This window comes from Poromitra crassiceps, assembly GCF_964638095.1.
Source record: "Poromitra crassiceps genome assembly, contig: HAP1_SCAFFOLD_1761, whole genome shotgun sequence".
In the NCBI taxonomy this organism is placed as follows: Eukaryota; Metazoa; Chordata; class Actinopteri; order Beryciformes; family Melamphaidae; genus Poromitra; species Poromitra crassiceps.
In genome coordinates this window covers 1,094-23,782 of record NW_028150654.1, presented here as the reverse complement: position 1 = coordinate 23,782, position 22,689 = coordinate 1,094, and the positions used below count along the sequence as shown (strand labels likewise).

The following is a 22,689-nucleotide window of genomic DNA, read 5'->3' as shown; positions in this document are numbered from 1 at the left end:
CCGTCCTTTATGCTTGTGTGTTTGTGGGCCCAGCTGAGCCGGTGAAGGGGGAGGGGTCTGCCCGTGTCGTCCAGCAGTCGGACCCAGAGGCTGCAGAGGACAAAGACGACAAAGAGTTGAGGAAGCAGCTGTGTCCGTACGCCGCGGTCGGCGAGTGTCGCTACGGACTCAACTGTGCCTATCTCCACGGCGACGTGTGCGACATGTGCGGCCTACAGGTGCTCCACCCCACCGACAACAGCCAGCGCTCCGACCACACCAAGGTAAGGCCTTGGCCACACTGATCTGTCAGAAAATGGACAGAATTATTGAATGGACAGATGTCTGTCCGATGCGGAAAGCTAAATGTCATGACATGAGTATGACTGGCAGACTAACGTAACGTCACGTGAGGGTCTGTGTGTGACTGTGTGGCTGTGGCTGGGGGAGTGTCTGTGCACTCCGCTTCTCTCCTCTGTCTGACTGCAATGCTGCAACCCGATCTCCCAAAAAATGGTAAAATAGCAACGTTTGTGGACCAACGTTGCTCTGTTACAATTTCGGCTCTGCTGTGTAAAATCAAGCGAGTACGTTATTAATTATAGCCTCCTTCACCGCCTCGGCCGCCATCTTCTTTGAAAAGTTGAAACAAATCTCGGAACGCCTCCTCTCGAGACCTCGACTCTGATTGGCTAAACGGACAGTGACTATCCGACCATCCGATACGTCCATCCAGAAAAAGTTCATCCCTCTTCAACTTTCTGTCCATCAAAACGTATGCAAATCTTCTGGATACGTACGCTTCTGAGTGCTCCACGGACAGTCGGACAGCTGTCATTGAAAATGAATGGAAGTGAACAGAGAAATGAACGCACACGGACAGACACCATGGATCAGTGTGGCCAAGGCATAACTGTTCCACAAACTCCCAACGGCAACCACACGCTCGTTGATTGATTGTTAAGTTATGCCTAGCCTAGGCTTTAGCCAGCAAAACTAGCTTCCTACCGTTAACATTGGAAACATTCAATCTCTCGAGTGATGCATTAGACGTGTCGTATGCCTCACTGGGATGTATTTGATCCGTCTGGGGAGATGGTCTCTCTCTCAGCTCTTCTAGTAACCTCCGGACGTCTAAGGCTAGCAGGTCCCCCAGACCTGGACTCCGGCGTTTCAGGGCGTCCCCTGTCACGTCGTAGCTTCCATGCTTTGGGACTTGACCAACTCAGGCGTTGGTGGTGTGGGTCGGTTTAGAGTGATGTGGCGTGCACCCAGTCCATTGGTGACCGAGTGGTCGAGTGTAGTTCTCTTGGTTCTTGTCCCCAATCATTAGTGTCTGTAAGACTCTTTCAGGCAGCTAACTCCGTGCTAGCCACACCGTAGCCCTTTTCGGAATCGGTCCCTATGACAGAAATAGTGGACTATTTAGTGTGTCACAATGTTTTTGATGATGTCCGAATTCTAAACTGTTAATTTGATTCATTATTTAGTCCACTAAATAAATGCACACAATGCACATTGATTTGTAGTGAACAGCGAATGTACCCTACATTTTACCCTACATTTTACAAGGGAGCCAGGTCTCCCTTGTAAAAGAGATCTCGTATCTCAATGGGACTTCCTGGTTAAACAAAGGTTAAATTAAAAAAAATATGTTTTTGCCGGTGTACCACAATGCAATGCGGTTGTCTTTACGGAAGGAGAAGAAGAAAGTCCTTAGCTCGCGAGCTAACAAGCTTGTGAGCTACTTAACCAGCAAAGTTTGCTATTAGGAGACAGCACCATAGTTGACAAAACCACACATGCACTTCATTAGAATTTCAACTATTTATTTAGGATTTAGCAGTCAAAACATGCAACATCAGGACATCTCAATCTTCTCACGACTCACAAGCTCAGTTGTTTATGTGATAGTGGGCGTGGATTGCTTGCGTCACATGAATACCCGGCGCATCTGGTGACGCAATGATCTCCAGGAAAAAAATCTGTGTAGTGTCCCAAACTCCTTTGATCATTCCTATAGTTCACTATATGATAAACACTATATGGGGAATAGTGAGTGAGTGAATGAGTGAACGATTCCGAACGCGGCACCTGTGTGCCGCCCGTTCAATCAGCACCACACTACTTTCAGCTGTGTGTTTCAGCTGTGTGTGTCCCTACTCAAATCTCCTCCCTTCTTCACCTACATACTATATCTATGAAGCAATGGGCCGTTTCTCAATAAGCGTTCTTGTGTGTTCTTCCGTTATTGTGTCCCTGTGAAACGTCATCAGTCGCAGCCCAAGTACTGTTCCAATACAAAGTTCACATTTCGCCAAGAACGCTTAAAATTCCCGGATGTGTTCTCGACACGCTCATTTTACCGAGGATGCTCTGGTTGGTGACTTGTCAACTTGGCAAGGCAGATATCCCAGCATGCATTTCGGCATAAGCAGAGGCAGAACGCAGCAGAGAAGACGCCATAAGCTCCGGAAAGTTTTTTACAATTTAAAGTTTTATTTCATCACTAAATTAATTTCTGATGACTTTTGATGCCTACAAGCAGGGTAGTAGGTTTCAATAAGTGCCACTTTACGAACATTTATGGTGAAAAATGGCAAAAAGTTCCAGACCACAATTGGCTGCATCTACATCAGCTGAGCTTTTTATTTGTGGAGTACTGCAGGCGGCCTCTGCGCTGGTATTGCGCAATACCCTCAAGAACGCATCGTCTCAAACTGCCAACAGCGTCATGTGTGCTTGTGACCTAGCAAGTTCATTCTTCCAAGAACGACTAGCAAGAACGTTCTCCCCAAGAACCCAAGAACAAGAATGCATTCTTGGTATTGAGAAACGGCCCAAGTCAGCCACTCCCTGTGTATTAGGTCAGTAAAGCCCTGCACTGCTCTCTACCTCCACCTAGTGCTGAAGACGTATCATAATAGTAACGCTTACAAACACACCCTGCTATGGGAGCCGCATGGCCCATAAACATAGTACCTCTGGCTGGAGGTTACATGTGGCTTCACCACTGTCACACAATTCTTGGAATAGAGATCCAAAGTCCCTCCCCATCCTATGTGAACCAGCCGCGTCTCATATATCATTCATGGAAGCGCTTCGACTTAGTTATCAAAAATAATGTAATGTTTCATGGGCTCAGTGGGTACCGTGGCATTACCATGTTGTGATCCTCAGTGGGTACCGTGGCATTACCATGTTGTGATCCTCAGTGGGTACCGTGGCATTACCATGTTGTGATCCTCAGTGGGTACCGTGGCATTACCATGTTGTGATCCTCAGTGGGTACCGTGGCATTACCATGTTGTGATCCTCAGTGGGTACCGTGGCATTACCATGTTGTGATCCTCAGTGGGTACCGTGGCATTACCATGTTGTGATCCTCAGTACCATGTTGTGAGTTGTGATCCTCAGTACCATGTTGTGATCCTGTCAAACGGCATCTGAGGACCACAGTTGAAATGAAAACTGATTCATGAGGAAGCAATTGTGGTTCATTGATTTGTGTGTGTGTGTGTGTGTGTGTGTGTGTGTGTGTGTGAGTGAGTGAGTGTGAACTGTGAAGGTGTGTGTCTGTGTTCATGCCGGTTGGCTAAAGGGGGGGGGGGGGGGGATTTTGAAATGCAAGATGGCAGCGGCAGAGGGCTGAAATTTGGCATGCAGGTGAAGTGTGTGTGTGTTCATGTTCATGCCAATTGGCTAAAACGTGTCTTCACATATGTGGTTGCAGCTATTGTGAATTCGTGCTTGTTTTTTCTGCGGAGCTTAACTGTGCTTTGTCCTAGGCTTGCATCGAGGCCCACGAGAAAGACATGGAGATCTCCTTCGCCGTCCAACGCAGCAAGGACATGATGTGCGGTGTTTGTATGGAGGTGGTGTTTGAGAAGGCCAACCCGAGCGAGCGCCGCTTTGGCATCCTCTCCAACTGCAGCCACTGCTACTGCCTGAAGTGCATCCGCAAATGGAGGAGTGCCAAGCAGTTTGAGAGCAAAATCATCAAGTGAGTCAGTCACAGGAAGGGAAGGCAGCCACACGAGTGAGGAAACGCTTTCTTTTGAATGTCCACAAAGTGTTAGCATAGAGCAGTGTTTCTCAAACAGTCGTCATGCTAAATGTTAGCATGTAAGTATTGTAACCTACTATCACTCAACATAGGGTACATCCTATTTTTCTTAATTGCATCCACGGTTCCCTCACTTGCGTCCTTTCCTTGCATCTTAGTCCTTCCCACAGAGGAAAACATCCTGATTGGCTCTGAGAGGCTGTTTACAAATAAGATGCTAAACCACAGCAACTTGTATGAGCTGGAGATAGTGACTGTTTGACTGCAGGAACAACATGCCTCTCTAAATAGAGGACCGCAGGAATGAGTCCGGAAGTAGCACTTCGGTTCGTAAGGGGGAAAGTGAATGGGGTTTTAGAATGGGGATTTATGTTAAATGCATGAAATAATGTCTGTGGTTAACAGAAGTTTAAGGGAGTGATGATAATCTGTGTTTAGCAGGATAAGCTTCATAAACGTGGACCACTTTTATGACTTTCGAAATGTAAATGCATTTTCTTTTAAATAAACAAGATTTTCAGAAAACATTTAAAAAGTGGGATGAGGATCAGCACCTCTAAATCTGAGGTCATGGTTCTCAGCAGGAAACCAGTGGAGTGTCTACTCCAGGTTAGGGAATGAGTCCTTACCGCAAGTGAAGCAGTTCCAGTATCTCGGGGTCTTGTTCTCGAGTAAGGGGACGATGGAGCGGGAGATGGGCCCGAAAATTGGAACAGCGGGAACGGTATTGTGTTCTCGTTACCACACCGTTGTGATGAAAGGAGAGCTGAGTCAGAAGGCAAAGCTCTCGATCTACCCATCGATCATCGTTCCTACCCTCACCTACTGTGTGGTCATGAAGGATGGATCATCCGAAAGAAGAAGATTGCAGATGCAAGCAGCTGAAATAGGTTTTCTGAGGAGGGTGGCTGGCATCTTCCTTAGTGATAAGGTGAGAAGCTCCGTCATCTGTGAGGGACTCAGAGTAGAGCCGCTGCTCCTTCATGTAGAAAGGAGCCAGTCGAGGTGGTTCAGGCATCTGGTAAGGATGCCACCCGGGCACCTCCGTAGGGAGTTGTTCCAGGCACGTCCAGCTGGGAGGAGACCACAGGGCAGACTGAGGGCTAGGTGGAGAGATTATATCTCCACGCTGGCCTGGGAACATCTCAGTATCCCCCAGTCAGAGCTGGCTAACGTGGCAGGAGAAAGGGAAGTTTGGGGTCCACTGCTGGAACTACTACCTCCGCGCCCCGATCCCGGATAAGCGGTTGAAGATGGATGGATGGATGGATATATACAGGGCTTGAAATTAATTTTTGGATCACCAGCCGAATTGGCTCCTAGATTTTAAAGTTACCAGCCAATCAGAATTTCCACTAGCCAAAATGTTTGTCTTGAACTAAACCAGATATTCACGCCACTGGGTTAATTTAAGCATAGTATTAGTATTACTATATCTATGTAGAGTGTATGTATGTATATCTCATGTATCCTCGCTCAGAGCTCCTCAGAGATATCTCTAGCAGGATACGAGCTTTGAGACACTCTTCGAGATGGCACACCAAGAAGAACAACTTCCGGTTCATGCTAGGAGATATCGCATAAGAGAAGTGGGATGTGTACTGTACCATAGTGTATGCTAAAGTGTTAGCCAGAGATCTACCGATGAAACATGGATGATTATGATTTTGGTGTTTTGTTTTGTTTAGTGTGTTTTTTTTTTATGTCAGGTTAGAATGATTGCAAGCACGTTAAAAAATGTGACCTCTGTCCACCCTGTCTCTTTGCAGGTCTTGTCCAGAGTGTCGGATCACATCCAACTTCGTCATCCCAAGCGAGTACTGGGTTGAAGATAAGGACGACAAGCAGAAACTCATCCAGAAATACAAGGATGGCATGGGGTACAAGTGCATTTCCTTTACTCAGCCACCACAAATTCTAAACATCAATGGTCTCACACTACAGACCCTCTCTGAAACAAGCACTTAAGCCAATGAGATCTCCTTTTAATTTATGAAGCGCTCCTCTGAGAAACACCCATCACTATTCACCTTATGTAGCCCGGTCGTGTGGCCGTATCAAAACTTCCGGCTAAAAATAAAATAAAATGGCTGGCTGCTCCAATATTATCTAACTCTGAATTAACTAATAATTTAGCCAATTGTATGTAACATACCAAACAAAAGCAAACGGCAATGTCTAAGAATGCAACGCCATGTAACTGGCTCGTTAAGTCTCGCATTCCAGGGAATTACGTTAACGTCTGCGGGTCTTATTGATGTTAGTGGCTCCAGCGCAACTCGGAGGAGAGAAAACTATCTGAAGCTTTCTTTGTTGGGGTCCAGGTATGTTTTACAAGAAAGTGCTCGTCATTGTCGACGATAACGTTATCTGACCTGGCTAACAGTGGATACTCGCTTGCTTGCTGTGTACCGGCTCAAAGTAGTAGGCTACGTTCTTTATTTTATCCCCTTCACTGTCCGCTCCAAAAACAACTGTCTTATTTTGCGCTGTGACTGCCGGAAGTGTTAAAAGGACCCGGAAGAATTTGGCCCACTGTAAGGTCTGAACATAAGGTGAATAGCATCCACAAGCAATGTTGCTGGATAAAGCATCATGTGATCTAACTTGCTGTGTGTATTGGGCCGTTTTCCCCTGTTGCATCTTCCAGGACTAAATCATGTCGATATTTCGATGAGGGTCGTGGAACCTGTCCTTTCGGCTCAAACTGCTTCTACAAGCATGCCTTTCCCGACGGACGGCTGGAGGAAGCCCAGCCCCAGAGAAGGCAGGCAGGATCCAACGGCAGGAACCGGGTAAGAGTGTCAACACTGGCTACTACACTTCTGCCATTTTAGTAGCAACAATCGAAAATGTGTAACTTGGCATTCAGACAGAGTAGGAATGGGCAATTTTAAATTGTTATTTTTTGTTGTTGTTTTTTAAGACTAGTGTATCGGCCGTCCGAAAACCCTAGGCTCATCCGCTATGGGTGACTAGTCTGTAACCCCTAATGTTGGGTAGTTCTTTCCAGGGTCATGTCCGGTTTGTTATGAATAAACATAAGAAGAACTGGCTAGTTAGCATTAGCAGTGATAGCCACCACGGCTGAACAGACAGAGCTGGCTAGTTAGCATGGGCAGTGATAGCCACCACAGGTGAACATACAGAGCTGGCTAGTTAGCATGGGCAGTGATAGCCACCACGGCTGAACATACAGAGCTGGCTAGTTAGCATGGGCAGTGATATGAACAGACAGAGCTGGCTAGTTAGCATGGGCAGTGATAGCCACCACGGCTGAACAGACAGAGCTGGCTAGTTAGCATGGGCAGTGATAGCCACCACGGGTGAACATACAGAGCTGGCTAGTTAGCATGGGCAGTGATAGCCACCATGGCTGAACAGACAGAGCTGGCTAGTTAGCATGGGCAGTGATAGCCACCACGGGTGAACATACAGAGCTGGCTAGTTAGCATGGGCAGTGATAGCCACCACGGCTGAACATACAGAGCTGGCTAGTTAGCATGGGCAGTGATATGAACAGACAGAGCTGGCTAGTTAGCATGAGCAATGATAGCAATTATCATAACGTGGTCCATCTGGTGCCAACTTATAAACCCAAACTGAAGAGGAATAAACCAGAGAAAAAAACAATAAGGGTCTGGTCACCGGACAGTATAGAGGAGTTAAAAGCATGCTTACGGCGGGTTTACACATACGCCTAGAGGGACGCTTTAAGCAACGCATAAAATTTAGGCGTCCTTGTTAACAGAAGAGAGCGTTCACACATACCGCTGCCACGCTGCGCTGAAGCCACGCTCGCGCTGCGCTGCATTTATCGTTTAGGCGTCTGTTCTATTTTTCAGCGTCTAGGCGCGCTGAACTGTCAAGCTGGCTGTTGTTTCTGATGGACTTGGGCCATATTTTCTACCGAGTTTGCCCAAAAGGGAGGGTGGAGCGCGAATTAACGAGTGCATAGTAGGAGAGCTGTCCTTCATGTGTTCCTCTATTAACGTCTTTTCTGTCAGATGTATATATACCCCCCCTGTCTCAATGCATGTATCACTCATGGTGTTGATGACTCATAGTCACATGATTACCCGAGTGAAAATAACAATTACAGCCGGCCAGGAAATAGACAGACATCGTCACTTGCACATTGCAATAAAAAAGAGGACTCACCCATGCTATAAATCAGATCTGAAAAGTGTAAAAAACCGCTGCTCATGTGATCAGCGTAGCGCAGAGCGAGGCTTCAGTGTGGCGTCCTGTGTGAACGCAAATAGGCGCCTAGCGTGCATGAGGCAATGCCTATATGCCTAGGCGTAGCTTAAAGCGTTGCTTAAAGCGTCGCTCTAGGCGTATGTGTAAACCCGCCGTTAGACTGTACTATGTGGGAGGAGTTTCATCAGGACTCCCTGGATGAGACAGCTACAGTAACAACAGACTACCGGTACATAGAATTTTGTGTACAGTCAGTAATACCATCTAAGGAGATAAAAATATATCCAAACAATAAGATGTATGTAACTAAGGATGTAAAGCATAATGAATCTAAGGAGGATTGCCTTTAGGAATAAGGATATAAGGGAATTAAAGCGTTTAGAAAAAGATCTGAAGGAAAGATTACGAGACGCTAAACGGGCAAATAAGTTACCGTAAATTCCGGACTATAAGCCGCGGCTTTTTTCCCGTTTTTTGGCCTTTTTTGCCCCCTGCGGCTTATATAACGGTGCGTCTTATCTATGGATTTTTTCCAAAAAAAAAAAAAAATCTCTCTTTTTTAGCACTCTTTCTAACTATAAATCCACTTCTGTTTTAATTTCCTCTCTTGCCCTCTTTTAACAACATAACATAACATAACACAACACAGGTAAGCAGAAAGAAAAAGACGAAGCAATCACGCCATGAATGAGGAAATGACTCACCTGCTGGAGGCTGGAGATACACGCTTGGGCTAAACTTTTACTCCGTGAAACACTATCGATTAAGTCCGACATCGCTCAGAGGTTTTGAGCAGCTTGAAAACAAGTTTGAAAACGTGCAGAAGTCCATCCACTCACTCACTAAAGAAACTAAGGCAACCGTGAACAGAGTTTATAATGCGGAAAAGCGCATCCGCGCACTGGAGGACAAAAACAACACAGTGAGTCCGAAAATGGATAAAATGCAAAATCGAAACCCTGCACACGCAGGTTGATGACTTAATCAGCAGGAGTAAAAGAAATAACATTCGCCTGATCAATGTAAAAGAGGAGCTGAGATTGGTGACATGGACGCTTTCGTGGCAAAATCCTGTGTTACATCCTGGACCTGAAGGAAGGCGAGAAACCACCAGAGGTGGACAGGGCACACCGGGCGCCTCGGCCACGTCCAGACCCCGGCCTGCCACCGAGGGCCATCTTCATCTGCCTACTCCGCTGGCCCGACCGTCAACTCATCCTCCAGGCTGCGGGGAAGAAGCCCCTCACCTGGGAGGGTACGCGCTTTTTCGTCCGGCAGGACCTCTCCGCGTTGGTGCAACAGAAACGCGCAACATACAACAGCATCATCGAGTCAATGGATATCGCTTTGGCGTACTGTACCCAGCGAGACTCGTCATAACCAGACCGGACTATCTTTAGCACTCTTTCTAACTATAAATCCACTTCTGTTTTAATTTCCTCTCTTGCCCTCTTTTCACCACACCGCGGACACTGTGTGCCCAGCGGCGGAACAAGAGCTCAAAGTGAAACTGCCGAATATCTTTTGAGTTGGACTGGTCAATAGTACTGTGAGTAACTAAAATAAAAAAATAAAAAACGGAATTCTCTCTTCTTTAGCACTCTTTCTAACTATAAATCCACTTCTGTTTTAATTTCCTCTCTTGCCCTCTTTTCACCACACCGCGGACACTGTGTGCACTGTAAAAAAAACAAAAAATACCACAATGTGTGATTTTGTCTGGGGATTAGTGACCTGACTTTTGTTTTGTTGAAATGTTAATAAATGGGAGCTTCCCCAAACAGCCATCTCTTTCCCGACAATCCCCTCTGTGCACGAAGCCTTACATATGGTAATTAAACATCAAAACACCCGCGGCTTATAGACCGGTGCGGCTTATAGAAGAAAAAAATAGTCACCTTTGAAGGTGCGGCTTATAGACCGGTGCGTCTTATAGTCCGGAATTTACGGTACAGTTAGAAAAGGCTTTTGAAAGTAAGAATACCAAACAGTTATGGGACACCATGAAAACCATGACAGGTATGTCAACACCAGGAAAGATTTGGTGACAGACAATGTAGAGGTGTTTGCTAACCAGCTGAATAGTTTCTTTGCAAGATTTGAAAATGTGTGTACATGTGTAGGAAGGTGTGTGTGTGTGTGTGTGTGTGTGTGTGTGTGTGTGTGTGTGTGTGTGTGTGTGTGTGTGTGTGTGTGTGTGTGTGTGTGTGTGTGTGTGTGTGTGTGTTTGTGTGTGTGTGTGTGTGTGTGTGTGTGTGTGTGTGTGTGTGTGTGTGTGTGTGTGTGTGTGTGTGTGTGTGTGTGTGTGTGTGTGTGTAAATCAGGCAGGTGATGTTATAAATTCTGTCTCATTCTGAGAGAATTGACATTACTGAGGAGGAGGTGAGGAACACCTTTCAGCATCTAAATGGGAGGAAAGCCACGGGACCCGATAACCTCAGTGCTTTTATTTTGAAAATCTGTGCAGCTGAGCTGGCCCCTGTGTGGCAGCCTATTTTTCAGTGTTCTGTGGACTCCCATATAATTCCAACAAAATGGAAGACGTTCTATATAATACCGCTTCCAAAGAAAACATGTCCGAAAGAACCTGGCGATTATCGCCCTGTGGCTTTGACTCCGATCGTGATGAAGGTACTGGAGAAAATTGTGGTCGGGCAGCTTACCAAGTCCGTTGGAGGGAAATTAGATAGATGTCAGTTTGCGTACAAACAAAAGCGTAGCACAGAAGATGCAGTGGAGCTTTGACACATCTCATCCTGCAGCATCTAGACAAGCCTAAAAATACAGCTAGGGCATTTTTTCTAGATTTTACATCTGCTTTTAATACGATCCAGCCAGGCCTCCTGCTGGCCAAAATGGTGCAACTGCAGGTCAATCCATATCTGATTCACTGGTATTATTCATTCCTCACAGACAGAGTACAGCTAGTTAGAGTCAATCAGACTACATCTACTTCCATCTTCACTAACATAGGATCACCGCAGGGAAGCGTGAGCTCACCATTCCTTTTTACAATTTACACAGACGACTGTAGAGCTGTTGGACCAAACACATTCATACTCAAGCTTTCAGACGACACCACACTGTTGTCTTTGCTGGACACCAAACACGACCCTAGTATCCATCAGGAGCGTATGGATAGTGTAGTACAGTGGTGTGAGGAAAATGCACTCATTATCAATGCAGGAAGAACAAAAGAAATTATTTTTGGTGCAAAGGAGAGCGAGTATCCTCCTCCAGTCACCATCCAAAACGTACAAATTGAACAGGTCTCTGCGTACAAATATCTCGGCATCCAAATGGACACTGCTCTGTCCTGGAGTGCACATACTGATTACATCTGTAAGAAGGTGCAACAACGTATTTATTTTTTAAGAAGGCTCAGGTCCTTTGGAGTGAACAAAAAGATTTTGCTGCTTTTCTTTCAATCAATTGTGCAGAGTGTAATGCTGTAGGGGAGTAGTGCTTGGTATAGCTGTCTGTCTGTGCAGCTTAAAGCTAGACTGGGCAGGTTAGTCCGTATTTGCTCTAAACACTGGAAACAAGCTTTCAGGAAGCCCACAGACGTAGAATCTTGTCTCTAGCACCTAGGATAATATCTGACCCAACGCACATTCTTTTTAATGAATTTGAGCTGTTGCCTTCAAATAGAAGATTCAGAGTCCCACGGGCTCGCTTAAACAGACTGAGGAACTCATTTGTGCCCCAGGCTGTCGAGCTGTTGAATCAGGCTACAGGCTCTAGATAGGGACTAAGGAAGCGCTGCAGCCACTTTCCTTATTCTTGTCTTTTGTTATTGTTTTGTTTTGTCTACTATGCACTTTGAGGATGGTGTTGGTTGTCGTTTTGCACTGTTGTATGTATCAATGAGAAACAAGTGTCTGTGGATGCAAGACAACTTTCGGACTCTGTCTGACAATAAAGTAATATCTTATCTTATCTTATAGCCACCACGGCTGAACAGACAGAGCTGGCTAGTTAGCATGAGCAGTGATAGCCACCACGGCTGAACAGACAGAGCTGGCTAGTTAGCATGAGCAGTGATAGCCACCACGGCTGAACAGACAGAGCTGGCTAGTTAGCATGAGCAGTGATAGCCACCACGGCTGAACAGACAAGTGAATGAGCGCCACCTATAGAAACTCAAACTGCACCAACAGTAAAAATCCAAAGAAAAAGATGTCCCAGACTAACTGTTGGATGACCACTTTTAACATTTCTCCCTTGTTGAAAGCCAGCTCTGTCCCCTTTGTCTTCCTTGTTCAAAAATCCACCTCTGTCCCATTTGTCTTGCAGAGCTCCAGGCGGACGCCCCTGTGGGACATCCTGGATGAGCGGGAGAGCAGCGAGGACAACGAGGACGAGGAGATGGTGACGCTGGAGCTCAGCGAGATGCTCCTCATGCTCCTCGCCGCAGGAACCGACGACGACGTGACGGATTCAGAGGACGAATGGGACTTGTTTCACGAAGAGCTGGATGATATCTATGAGATTTACCTATAGCACGCCTGCCCACTAACTACCCCCCTGTACCCCCCTCTATACTAGACACTAGAATGGACTGTCTTGTGTGAGTGATGGACAGTAGCTTTTTCCCCTCGTGTTGTGGCAGTGCCTTTTCATAGCAGGCCATTAATAAAAGTAACACAAAAATATATTAAAAAAAATCCAAGAGGTTGGTGCGCTCGTGCTAAACATTTTCTAGAAACCCAGTCCTTGTGACTCTCTCCTCGTGCGGTTCATGTAAAAAGGAAAAAATAAAACGACAAAAAGAACACAATATAAGAATTAACATTAAAAGTTAAAAAAAATTCTTTGAATATCGCTAATAAACATTACGTTTATTCGTGGGTGTGGGTTTGACTTATCATTGACCCAGGTGTTTGTACATATTTCTGAGACTCTGAGGACGCACCTAACTCCACTCCCTGTACTGGCGTAAGGTTTGACCGATATGGACTTTAGAAGCTGCCAAATGCTGATATTTGGTGTCGATATTAATATACTGTACTTATTTGAGCATTGTCATGCCAAAAAGTTACAAATATTCATTGAGTATTCAATCATGGGACACTAAAACTCTCCATTAAAAACGATGACCAATGAAATGTTTCCACCTACACCACCTATTCAGTAGTAGGAACACTCTGGGATACATTGCTGCCTTTTTAAATGAAGAATTAATTCATACACAGATTACACACACACATAAACTTTTTGAACAATTAAATTAATTAAATTGTCAAAATGTCATGTCAGGTATTTCAGACTGTTTTGGTGAATTTGTAGTGGTCCGGAAAGAACCTCCATCATATCAGAGGTAGACCACACTGACCCATATCCCCCAATATCGGCTCAATATATGGGCATACTGATATATCGGTCGAACCTTAGTGTGGCGGTTTGGACTGATCCTCTTCTCATGCACTGAATTGATTACTGGGTAGAGGCAGCCGTGGGCTTTACGTACTCTCATGCACAATCGCACTCTTACTGTACTTCCTGTTTTCTTTCCCGAAATACAGGTCAACACTTTACTAAATCCCCCCCCCTCCCTCCCCCCAATGGCCCCCGGTGCACATTGCTATCCGTCCTGAATGTCAGCATCAGGAACACCTGTGGTACCTAAAGGCAAAGTCTTTACTTGACTTCAAGCTTTAAGTCCAAAACACAATGGCGGCGTGTCAAACCAGCCGCTCCCAATATTTCCCATGTACAGCCCAGCGACACGTCACGTCCTATTCCCACCATGTTGTCTCACTGTGTGGTCGCTCAGATGCGCTGCAGTGCAACACTTAACAGGTAGGGGCGTCACACACACAGTGCACACATCGGTGCACTTTGGCACCGATGTGATTTGGAGTTCATGCTTGTAGTAATTTGGACTTTTCACATCAGCAGACTAAATTCCAAACCACAGCGCGTCTGTCCGGGTCGACCACACAGCGTGGGAGGCGAGACGCCATGCTGGAAATAGGCCAGTGACGTGGCGCTGTACATAGAAAATACTGGGGGCAGCTGGTTTTGACGCGTCATACGCTGCAGTGTGTTTTGGACTTTAGAATGCAGAAAATGGAGGCGTAAAGTCTTTTTTTTAATCTTTTACTCCCAGAATACCTGTCTGTCTTTGAACTGTAGATATTTCTGGTTTGCTTCAAGTGAATAATGCATATTAAGCCAGGCTGAAAAGACACCCATCCACAGACTCCAGATAGCTGGTTGCAACCTGTTGAACTCCATTGGAATGCATATGTTTATACGAAATGAAATGAAATGTGTGTTTTCTATGTTCCACAGCCATCCATCATAACTTGAAATTAAAGTTTATTATGAAAGTCTGTATTTTGTGGAGTGAAATTATTTGATGTATTATTTAATTTGAATGTGTTTGTGGTCCAAGAACCTGTTTTCGCCCAGTCAGGTACTTAGGCTGTGTTCTGTAGTCTTTGGTATTCCAAGATGATTCACAATAAATAGGCTGTGATTAAATAACTACCATTAAAAAAAGAAGACATTTTCAATTGACATTGAGATCGTTCAGCCTATAATGAATACCTACCCTCTATGAGCAGTAGGGTATTCCATCTAATTCGGTTATTAAAATCACTTTATGATCATGTCAAATTATATTTTAACACCATTGTTTACTGTAAACCATCCCTGCTGCCTGCAACTCATTAACTTCCAAATATGATAGGCTAAACATTTAAATTGACTGATGACCAGTGTTGGGCAAGTTACTGAAAATTGGCAGTTAGTTACTAGTTACTTCTCTCAAAAAGCAATTTAATTACTTTACTACAATTTAAAGTTACTAATTAGTTCAAAGTAATTACTAGGTAAAGTAACGTGTGCGTGCGTTACTTTTAAAAGTCTGCTTCGATTGTCTTATTAATGGACACATTTTAGTGTTGCTGTGGGACAAGACATACTGTCAGATTTGATCTATCATTGTATCTGCATGGGATACTTGAACATTTGCTTATTGGGGAGGCTTACTCAAGGACCATTACCCTCTGGGGCTCTGGCTACAGCTTGTGGAGCATTTTTTCCAAGTCAGGGAGGCGGCTTCTCTCCCCAGTCCGGATAATCCTCTGAAGTTGTCCGTTAGTTTCATGTCCTAAAGTAACTAGTACAGCCCAGTTAGCCTACTACTTCACTAACGTAATTAATACTCATTTTGGAAAGGTAATTAGTTAGATTAGCCTAGTTACTGCACAAAAAAGGACCAGTAACCTATAGTTACTAACTAACTAGTAACTAGTTACTCCTAAAACTGCTGATGATGATTGTCAATATTAAAGCTTGTCACACTGGAAAATGTGCCCTAGATATTTCATGTGATGTCTCAACGGGTCTAGTCCATTCCATCAGTTTTGATCCACGCCTGGTTTTGCGTGCGTCCGTCTCCCTCTCCACCTTTATAAGCATCGGGAAAGAAGAAAAGTGGGAGGCGACGCGACCGCACCAATACAATGAGCTCAGAACAACAGGACAATCCCAAGGCCGACTACCCCCGATCCGAAGCGAGCCTCTGCCCAGACGTCTCCCCCGTGTCGTGGTCGCCTGGAGCCGAGCAGCTGCTGAGCAGGAGGCGGGACACCCAGACGACCAGCGGCAGCATCAGTCAGCCTGACCCGGAGGAGAGCAGCATCCAGCCGCTCTGCAGCTCGGCCCGGACCGCCGCCCGCATCATGACATCGGGGGAGCTGATGCAGAGCGCCCCGCTGCTGCTGCACAGGTCGAAGAGGAGCCTGCTGTACAAGGCGCTGTGCTTCCTCCTGCTCGTCTTCCAGGTACACAGATTATAGATCGGCTACATTTTCAGGCCGCATAGAGTGGTTATGTGGGACGACTCGGGGCCGGTTGTTGTTGTTGTTGTTGTTGCTGTGTGTTGTTTGTGTGTGTGTGTGTGTGTGTGTGTGTGTGTGCGCGCGCGCGTGCGTGCGCGTGCGTGCGTGCGTGTGCGTGCGTGGTCTGTGTGCTGCGTGGGTGTGTGGTCTGTCTGTTTTCGGCTTTTATTTGGATGGTTCTGTGCTTTTATTTTGAAGGTCCAGTGCTTTTATTTTGAAGGTTATGCGCTTTCATTTGGAAGGGTTTGGGCTTTTATTTGGAAAGTTCTGTGCTTTCATCTGGAAGGTTTTGTGCTTTTATTTCGAAGGTTCTGTGCTTTTATTTTGAAAGTTCTGTGCTTTTATTTGGCAGGTTTTGGGCTTTTATTTTGAAGGTTCTGTGCTTTTATTTAGAAGGGTCTGTGCTTTTATTTTGAAGGTTTATGGTTTTTACTCGAAAGGTTTCTGTGTGTTCTAGCCTTTTATTCGCGGCCTCCCCAATGTGTCTCACTCCCTACCAATGTCAAAGTCAAACCTACGCCCTTGCGAACGTGTATTGTGTGTGTTGTGTGTGTGTGTGTGTGTGTGTGTGTGTGTGTTGTTGTTGTTGTTGTCGTCTTGTGGGGTGTGTTGTGTTGTGTTGTGTGATGTTGTGTGATGTTGGTCGGCCTGGGCCAGTGGTATCAGTCGGCTTCGGCCCGATGTCACGAATGCGTGTTGTGTGTGTTGTATTGTGCGTGTGCGTTGTGTGGTGTCCACCCGGGCTGCCTGGTATCGGTCGGCTTTGGCCCGATGTCATGAACATGTGTTGTGTTGTGTTGTGTGTGTGTTGTGTGGTATCGGTCAATCGTGACTGACAGACACGACAGACACCGCCCGTCCGCCTAGGCAATTTTATTCTAGGATTATAGATTATAGATAGATTATTACAGATTCTGATGGTACGGTTATAGCTGGAGGAAAAAACACACCTTCACCATTATTAGGCATTCATTTATTTCACAGCAGATGTATTAAAATCATGAGTATTCTTTAATTAGATTCAAGATTTTTATTGTCACTCCGTTGTACGAGTACACACGTGCGAAATTCTTATGCTGTGGGCTCCGTTACAGATAAGGTGCAGGAGGTAAATCACAGAACACAACAAATAGGGCACAAAAACACAGCAAGCAACAAATAGACAATAATGCAATAGTTAAATATGGCAACAATGTAACAGTGTATGTGAAGGGCAGCTAAGGCAACAGTTAAATAGGAGAGGTAATAAAGTAGAAGTGATAAGGTATTAAATAGAATAAGATGAAAGTGTTCACAGTGTCCACTAGTGTCCAAGAGTGTGTAAATGACAATAACACAGGTTTATTGCACTGTTTGTGCGTGCCTTCGGGACCCTGTATCTTCCCTGACGGCAGCAGGGAGAACAGGCTGTTGTGCGGGTGGGTCATGTCCTTGATGATCTTCATGGTTTATTAAACCATGACGTATTAAAGTGCAGTTAATAGTGAAATGGGTTAATTGCTGCATCCCTACTTTTAGGGTGGCGTACTGGACTTCTACCTCATCGTCTTCACGGATCTGTACTGGTGCTCGTGGATTGCCACAGACCTGGTGGTGATCTCCGGCTGGGGGATCTTCTTCATGAAGAACGCCAGGAGCAAGCGGGAGCGTGCCTGCGGCTTCCACCAGAAGAGCTCCGTCTTGGGCTGCAACCTCGGGGAGTTCACCTACGCCTACCTGGCCTGGCTCATCTACGTGATCGCCTGCACGCCTAAAGTGGTGCTCGTCCTGGAGACCTCCATCCTGGACCTGGTGGCTCTCAAAGTCCCGTGCGGAGTGACCGGCTTCAAAGTGGTCATGCTGCTCTCCGCGCCGCTGCTCTTCTGCCTCATCAACGCCATCATCGAGGATCTGAACGGGGCGACACGTCACCGCTCCCAGAGCTGCTTCATGGGCACCTGCCTGGACCTTCTGGACAGCTTCACGCTGGTGGAGATGCTCCTAAGGAACCAGATAGGCAGCGTCTACCTGAAGTACACAGTGATCTCCGTCTACTTCCTGTCCCTGGCCGTGCCTGTGGTGTGGCTATACGAGCTGACGGCGTCCCGCTGGCTGTGGGCCAGCTTGGTCATGGGCCTGCTGGTCAACGCTCCCTTACTGGTGGTCAGGTGCTTCCAGGTAGGGGTGGGACCATCTGAAAATGTCATGTCACGTTTATCCTGTCCACAATAATCGCGATTAATGATATTACATGTATCACGACAATCATCAAAATATGCTTAAAACTCATAATATGGCACTAAAACATTAATTACATTTAGTTAAGAAATATTGGAGGTGTTGGCCCACAGGGCAGACACCTTCCCCCGGCAGGTTCTGCAGGTGAGAACCTTGTCTTTCTGTTGTTCCTTATTCTTGAACCCATAATATTTCCACACATCTGGTTTAACTTTTTTCGCTGGAGGATACAGCGGGCAAGCCCAGCCGGCTTCAGTCATGTTGACGACAATTGACTAGAAAGAAGCGCGCTTCCCCTTGTGGAAGATGGCAATTCAAAGTAAAACAGGAAATCAATAGGACTTTGACTTGTTAGTGAGCTAAGTTAGTTAGTTTCAACTCAAGTCACTCGTGACTCGGGACTAGGGATGTTCATTTTGAAAATTTTCCAAAATCGATAATTGGTGAAAATTAACGATCAATTATCGATTATCGATCATATTAATACTTAGAAAATTTTGAATTTTGAATTTTTTTTTTTTACAAAATGAATGCCTATGGCAGAAAATACGAAAGACAACGTGTTCTCCTCAATGAACTCTTTATTTCAATGTGTCTCCTCTCCAACACTGCTGTCCCCGGCGCATGCCGGTGTGAATTTCCCATGTTTAAAACAGTTTTGTTGGCACAAAGGCCCGTGCCCAGCCAGAAAACTAGAGACTATATGAAGCTCCACCTCACGTTAGTCGGCTGTGCAATGGAGTGGTGCGAGGAGGAACGAATTCCACCCAAACCTAGTCCAAAAAAAAAAAAAAAAAAAAAACTGTGCCTAAACTTTTTAATAATTAAAAAATCGATCCAAATGCCACAGGATCGATTCCAATCCTTAACGATCAATTATCGATTTTCGATAATTGATGAACATCCCTACTCGGGACGATATTCATTCTCATGTGACGATATTCACGATTATACGATTAACGGACATTCACCACAATACAATTATCTTAAATGTTTATTATCACAATCCTCTTATAGTGATCACTTTGGGACGGTGATCATTATAACCGATTTTTGCCCCTTTGTCTTTATTACTCATGCAGATGAGATTACCATCTAATTGACATTTGTATATTTATTACATGAATACAGTACATATCAAGTATTGAAATGGTGTTTTTCAGTATGTACAACATGTTATTATCATAGAAATGTGTTTTTATATAGATCATATCAACATCGGTAAATATCGGTTATCGGCCATAACAGCAATATCGGTATCGGCCAAACTGTTCACATCGGTGCATCCCTATTGATCACTAACCGTGATCACTAAGCGGATTCCACTGTACTATTGTATTTTGTCCCCCCCCCCCCCTACTTCCAGGTCTACGTTTACAAGATGCCCATCTCCGTGTTCATGTTGAAGAACATGTTCTTTTTGCTGGTGAAGCTTCTGGAGCTGTGTGAGCAGTGCCTGACGCTGCGCGGCGTGAGGCGGCTGGCCAGCGGCTCGAACCCCGCCCACTTCTCCCACGGCGTGTCCGAGAACGACATGTGTCCCCACGGCTACGTCAACACCTTGGCCGTCACGCAGTCCTAGAACACAGACACCGGCGTTGCCAGATCTCACCAGAGAAACAAGCAACCAGGTCTTCGAGCGACTCCAGTCCGGGGTCTGAGGCTCCTCTTCTCCCCGCCTGCTTAAGACCTGCTTGCATCATTCTCTCGCGAGATCTGGCAACGCTGCCACAGACCCCAAACCCAACCGACCTCCAGTATAGACAGTTTCGCCGGAATTCTGTTGCTAGGGAGCAGTTTGGACTCAAGTTTATTTCCTCTCGGTTATTGTATTAGCAAATACAGCAACAGGAAGTACGCTAGGGCCAATTTATAATGTTGATGTTGTCAAGTTGAAATGGTCTATAGCCTAGCTGCCAACCTGACAGCGGGAATCTGGAACCTCGAGGACTCATGCTGCGCTCAGGTCACAGGTGCAAATGGGAAATTCCCACTCTGTAGGGTCAGAATCGGGTTTGCATGGACCCCCGCGAGATATTCTTTGCCAACGCAAAACCAACAAGCTAATGTTATGTCAGTGATATTTAGCAACATTAGCCAGCAAATTAGCATAGAAGGTTAGCTACTGTAAGTGTCAATTTACATGTCAAATGTATAGCCTATGTGTGAAGCGGCAAAGAGTTCCAAACACAGTATTAAGAAAAAACGAGGGAGCTGTTGATATTTTATTCCATGCTGGGACAAAAAGGTGATTTGTTCTGAAAAGTGCTGATGGAGTAATTTATTTTATTTTTCTGGGCTATTTCTCAGTTCAGCATGAAATAACATCTGCACCAACACTGAAACCTCAGCTCCCATTTGAATGCTGTGTGGGAACTCGTCTCGTATGACTTTCTCTGACACACCAGACACTTTATTTTTATGCCTGGGTGCAGACCCTCCACTTGCTCTTCTAATGTCGCATTCCATTTGCACTGGGAACTAGGTATATCCCAGTTGAATGACACCACACCCGAGTTGACTGTGTTCCAGTAAAGTCGGAAAAGCAGCCAGGGTTAGCTGTAGCCAGGCTGGCCATTGTTATAACAGCTGATAACAACACATTTCATGGTATTTTGCACATACAAACACCATAGCACCATGTGCACAGATAGAAGTTCGACAGTGCTGTGTGTACGACTGATTTAATTAGACCCAAATAAGACAGAAGTGCTAATAAACAGTGTATTACTACGGTTTTCATTAGGCTACTGTTGATGCGGGAGCTGCCATCTTGGATGGCAGCTGTCTGTGACCTGGGAAATTCCCAGTTCTCAGTGCAAATGGAACATGGCATAAATGTAGATGTTCAACCATTTTACCACACAGGTGTCTGATGGATATAAGTTCATGCGATGCTGAAAATCGAACTGAAAGGTCATGCTGATTCGTGTACAGCGTTTCTTGCTTGAAATTCCAACTCGAAGGGCCGATTCATTGCATTTTTCCCAGTTATAAGTCGGAATCTCCAACTTCCCATCATCGGTGCCGGCCTTATGACACTCTCTCCCTTCAGGCCAGAGTGGACAGGTGCTACAGTCAAAGCCAACAACTGGAGAATCACCTGCTGGACCCTGTGGAGCTGTGCTCCTTCAGCCTGGGATTTAAAACATTGCACTTGTAATCGAGGGCACTTTAAAAGAGTGACACCTGCTGGACTGTGTGTGGTGTTGCAAAGTGCAATTCCAACGAATCCCTTTGGTTTGAGTCCAGATGTCCGGGCTACGCTCCAACTCTCCATGTAAATGTGATGTTTTCTATTGAACGTATCGTCTACTGTCTGTGCTGATTCTAAATGCTGTTTCTGGTACTGAGAGTAGAGTAGACACGTGTGCGTAATGTCGTTCATGCACAATGATCCAGCATTGCCAACAGGTTTTGTACAGCCCTGTTCACATGGAGACATGGCCAACAAGGGAGTTTTGTTGATTTTGTTGGCTATGCTACTGTTTAATATCTTGTGTCAGTTTGTTTACATCACAACATTTCAAAAGGTCATTGGCTAGTCATTGCATAATTTTTAAAAGGGCCGCACTTCATCCAACTTCCCCTTCCTAAAAACACTCACCTTTATTGGCCTGCTTATTACCGTTATGCTGATTGATTCCTAGTGGACAGGAGGAGTTCTACACTTGTGTCATTTTCAACACATCTGTTGGTCTAGTCTGGGACAACAACACATATTTACCTGACTTTTCAACACAAGATTATGTAGGTTAGCGACATGGCCTGCATACCCAGAATGCCTTCCGAAGAAGACCGAACACCCGTTGGGAAAACGCTATCAGAAAATGTGATTTGAAAATGTAGAATTACGTCCCAAATGTTGGTTGTTATGGTTACAGTTAGGCAAGTAAAACTTGGTTAAGGTTAGGGTTAGGGTTTGGTCCCTAACCCTAACCCAAACATTAGAACATTTAAATTTAAAAGAAAATTTAAATGTGACTTACCTGGTAATAGAACCCTGGCATCGAATGCCTAACCCACCCGCCACAAGTCCCGACCACACATTACCTAACCCTAACCAAGTTGTTTTAATTGCGTGGCCTAACCCTAACCAAGTTGCTTTAATTGCCTGACACTCAATCTAACGAAGTTGTTTTAATTGCCTAACCATAACCGTAACAACCAACATCCTTAAAACAAAAAGAGAAAGTCAATGAAACATTTGGAGACTTTTATGGCGTTTCTCTGTTCCTCCGTCATCCCCACAGACTGCAAGGCATTCTGGGTATGCAGACCATGTGGGTAGATCACTGACCTAAAAATATAGACAGAGCTATCCCATTGATTTTGGTCTCCCGTTTGGAGTTGATTCGTTGGCCGTCGCCA

The 22,689-nt window shown here is 45.3% G+C and overlaps 2 protein-coding genes across 2 annotated transcripts; both read left to right on the top strand.

Moving 5' to 3' along the window:
- Positions 1 to 47: 47 nt before the first annotated feature.
- Positions 48 to 14,542, top strand: LOC310772027 (putative E3 ubiquitin-protein ligase makorin-1; the record flags this gene model as incomplete). The annotated part of the gene is made up of 5 exons (XM_083664500.1): positions 48 to 263; positions 3,768 to 3,982; positions 5,815 to 5,925; positions 6,696 to 6,840; positions 12,545 to 14,542. Coding segments are annotated over 5 exons (894 nt in total), but the record flags the coding sequence as incomplete, so codon positions are not given.
- Positions 14,543 to 15,723: 1,181 nt separating this feature from the next.
- Positions 15,724 to 19,900, top strand: LOC310772028 (transmembrane protein 121B-like; the record flags this gene model as incomplete). The annotated part of the gene is made up of 3 exons (XM_083664501.1): positions 15,724 to 16,044; positions 17,620 to 18,258; positions 19,685 to 19,900. The coding sequence occupies 3 exons, from the start codon at positions 15,724 to 15,726 to the stop codon at positions 19,898 to 19,900; spliced, it is 1,176 nt and encodes a 391-aa protein (XP_083520627.1).
- Positions 19,901 to 22,689: the final 2,789 nt, after the last annotated feature.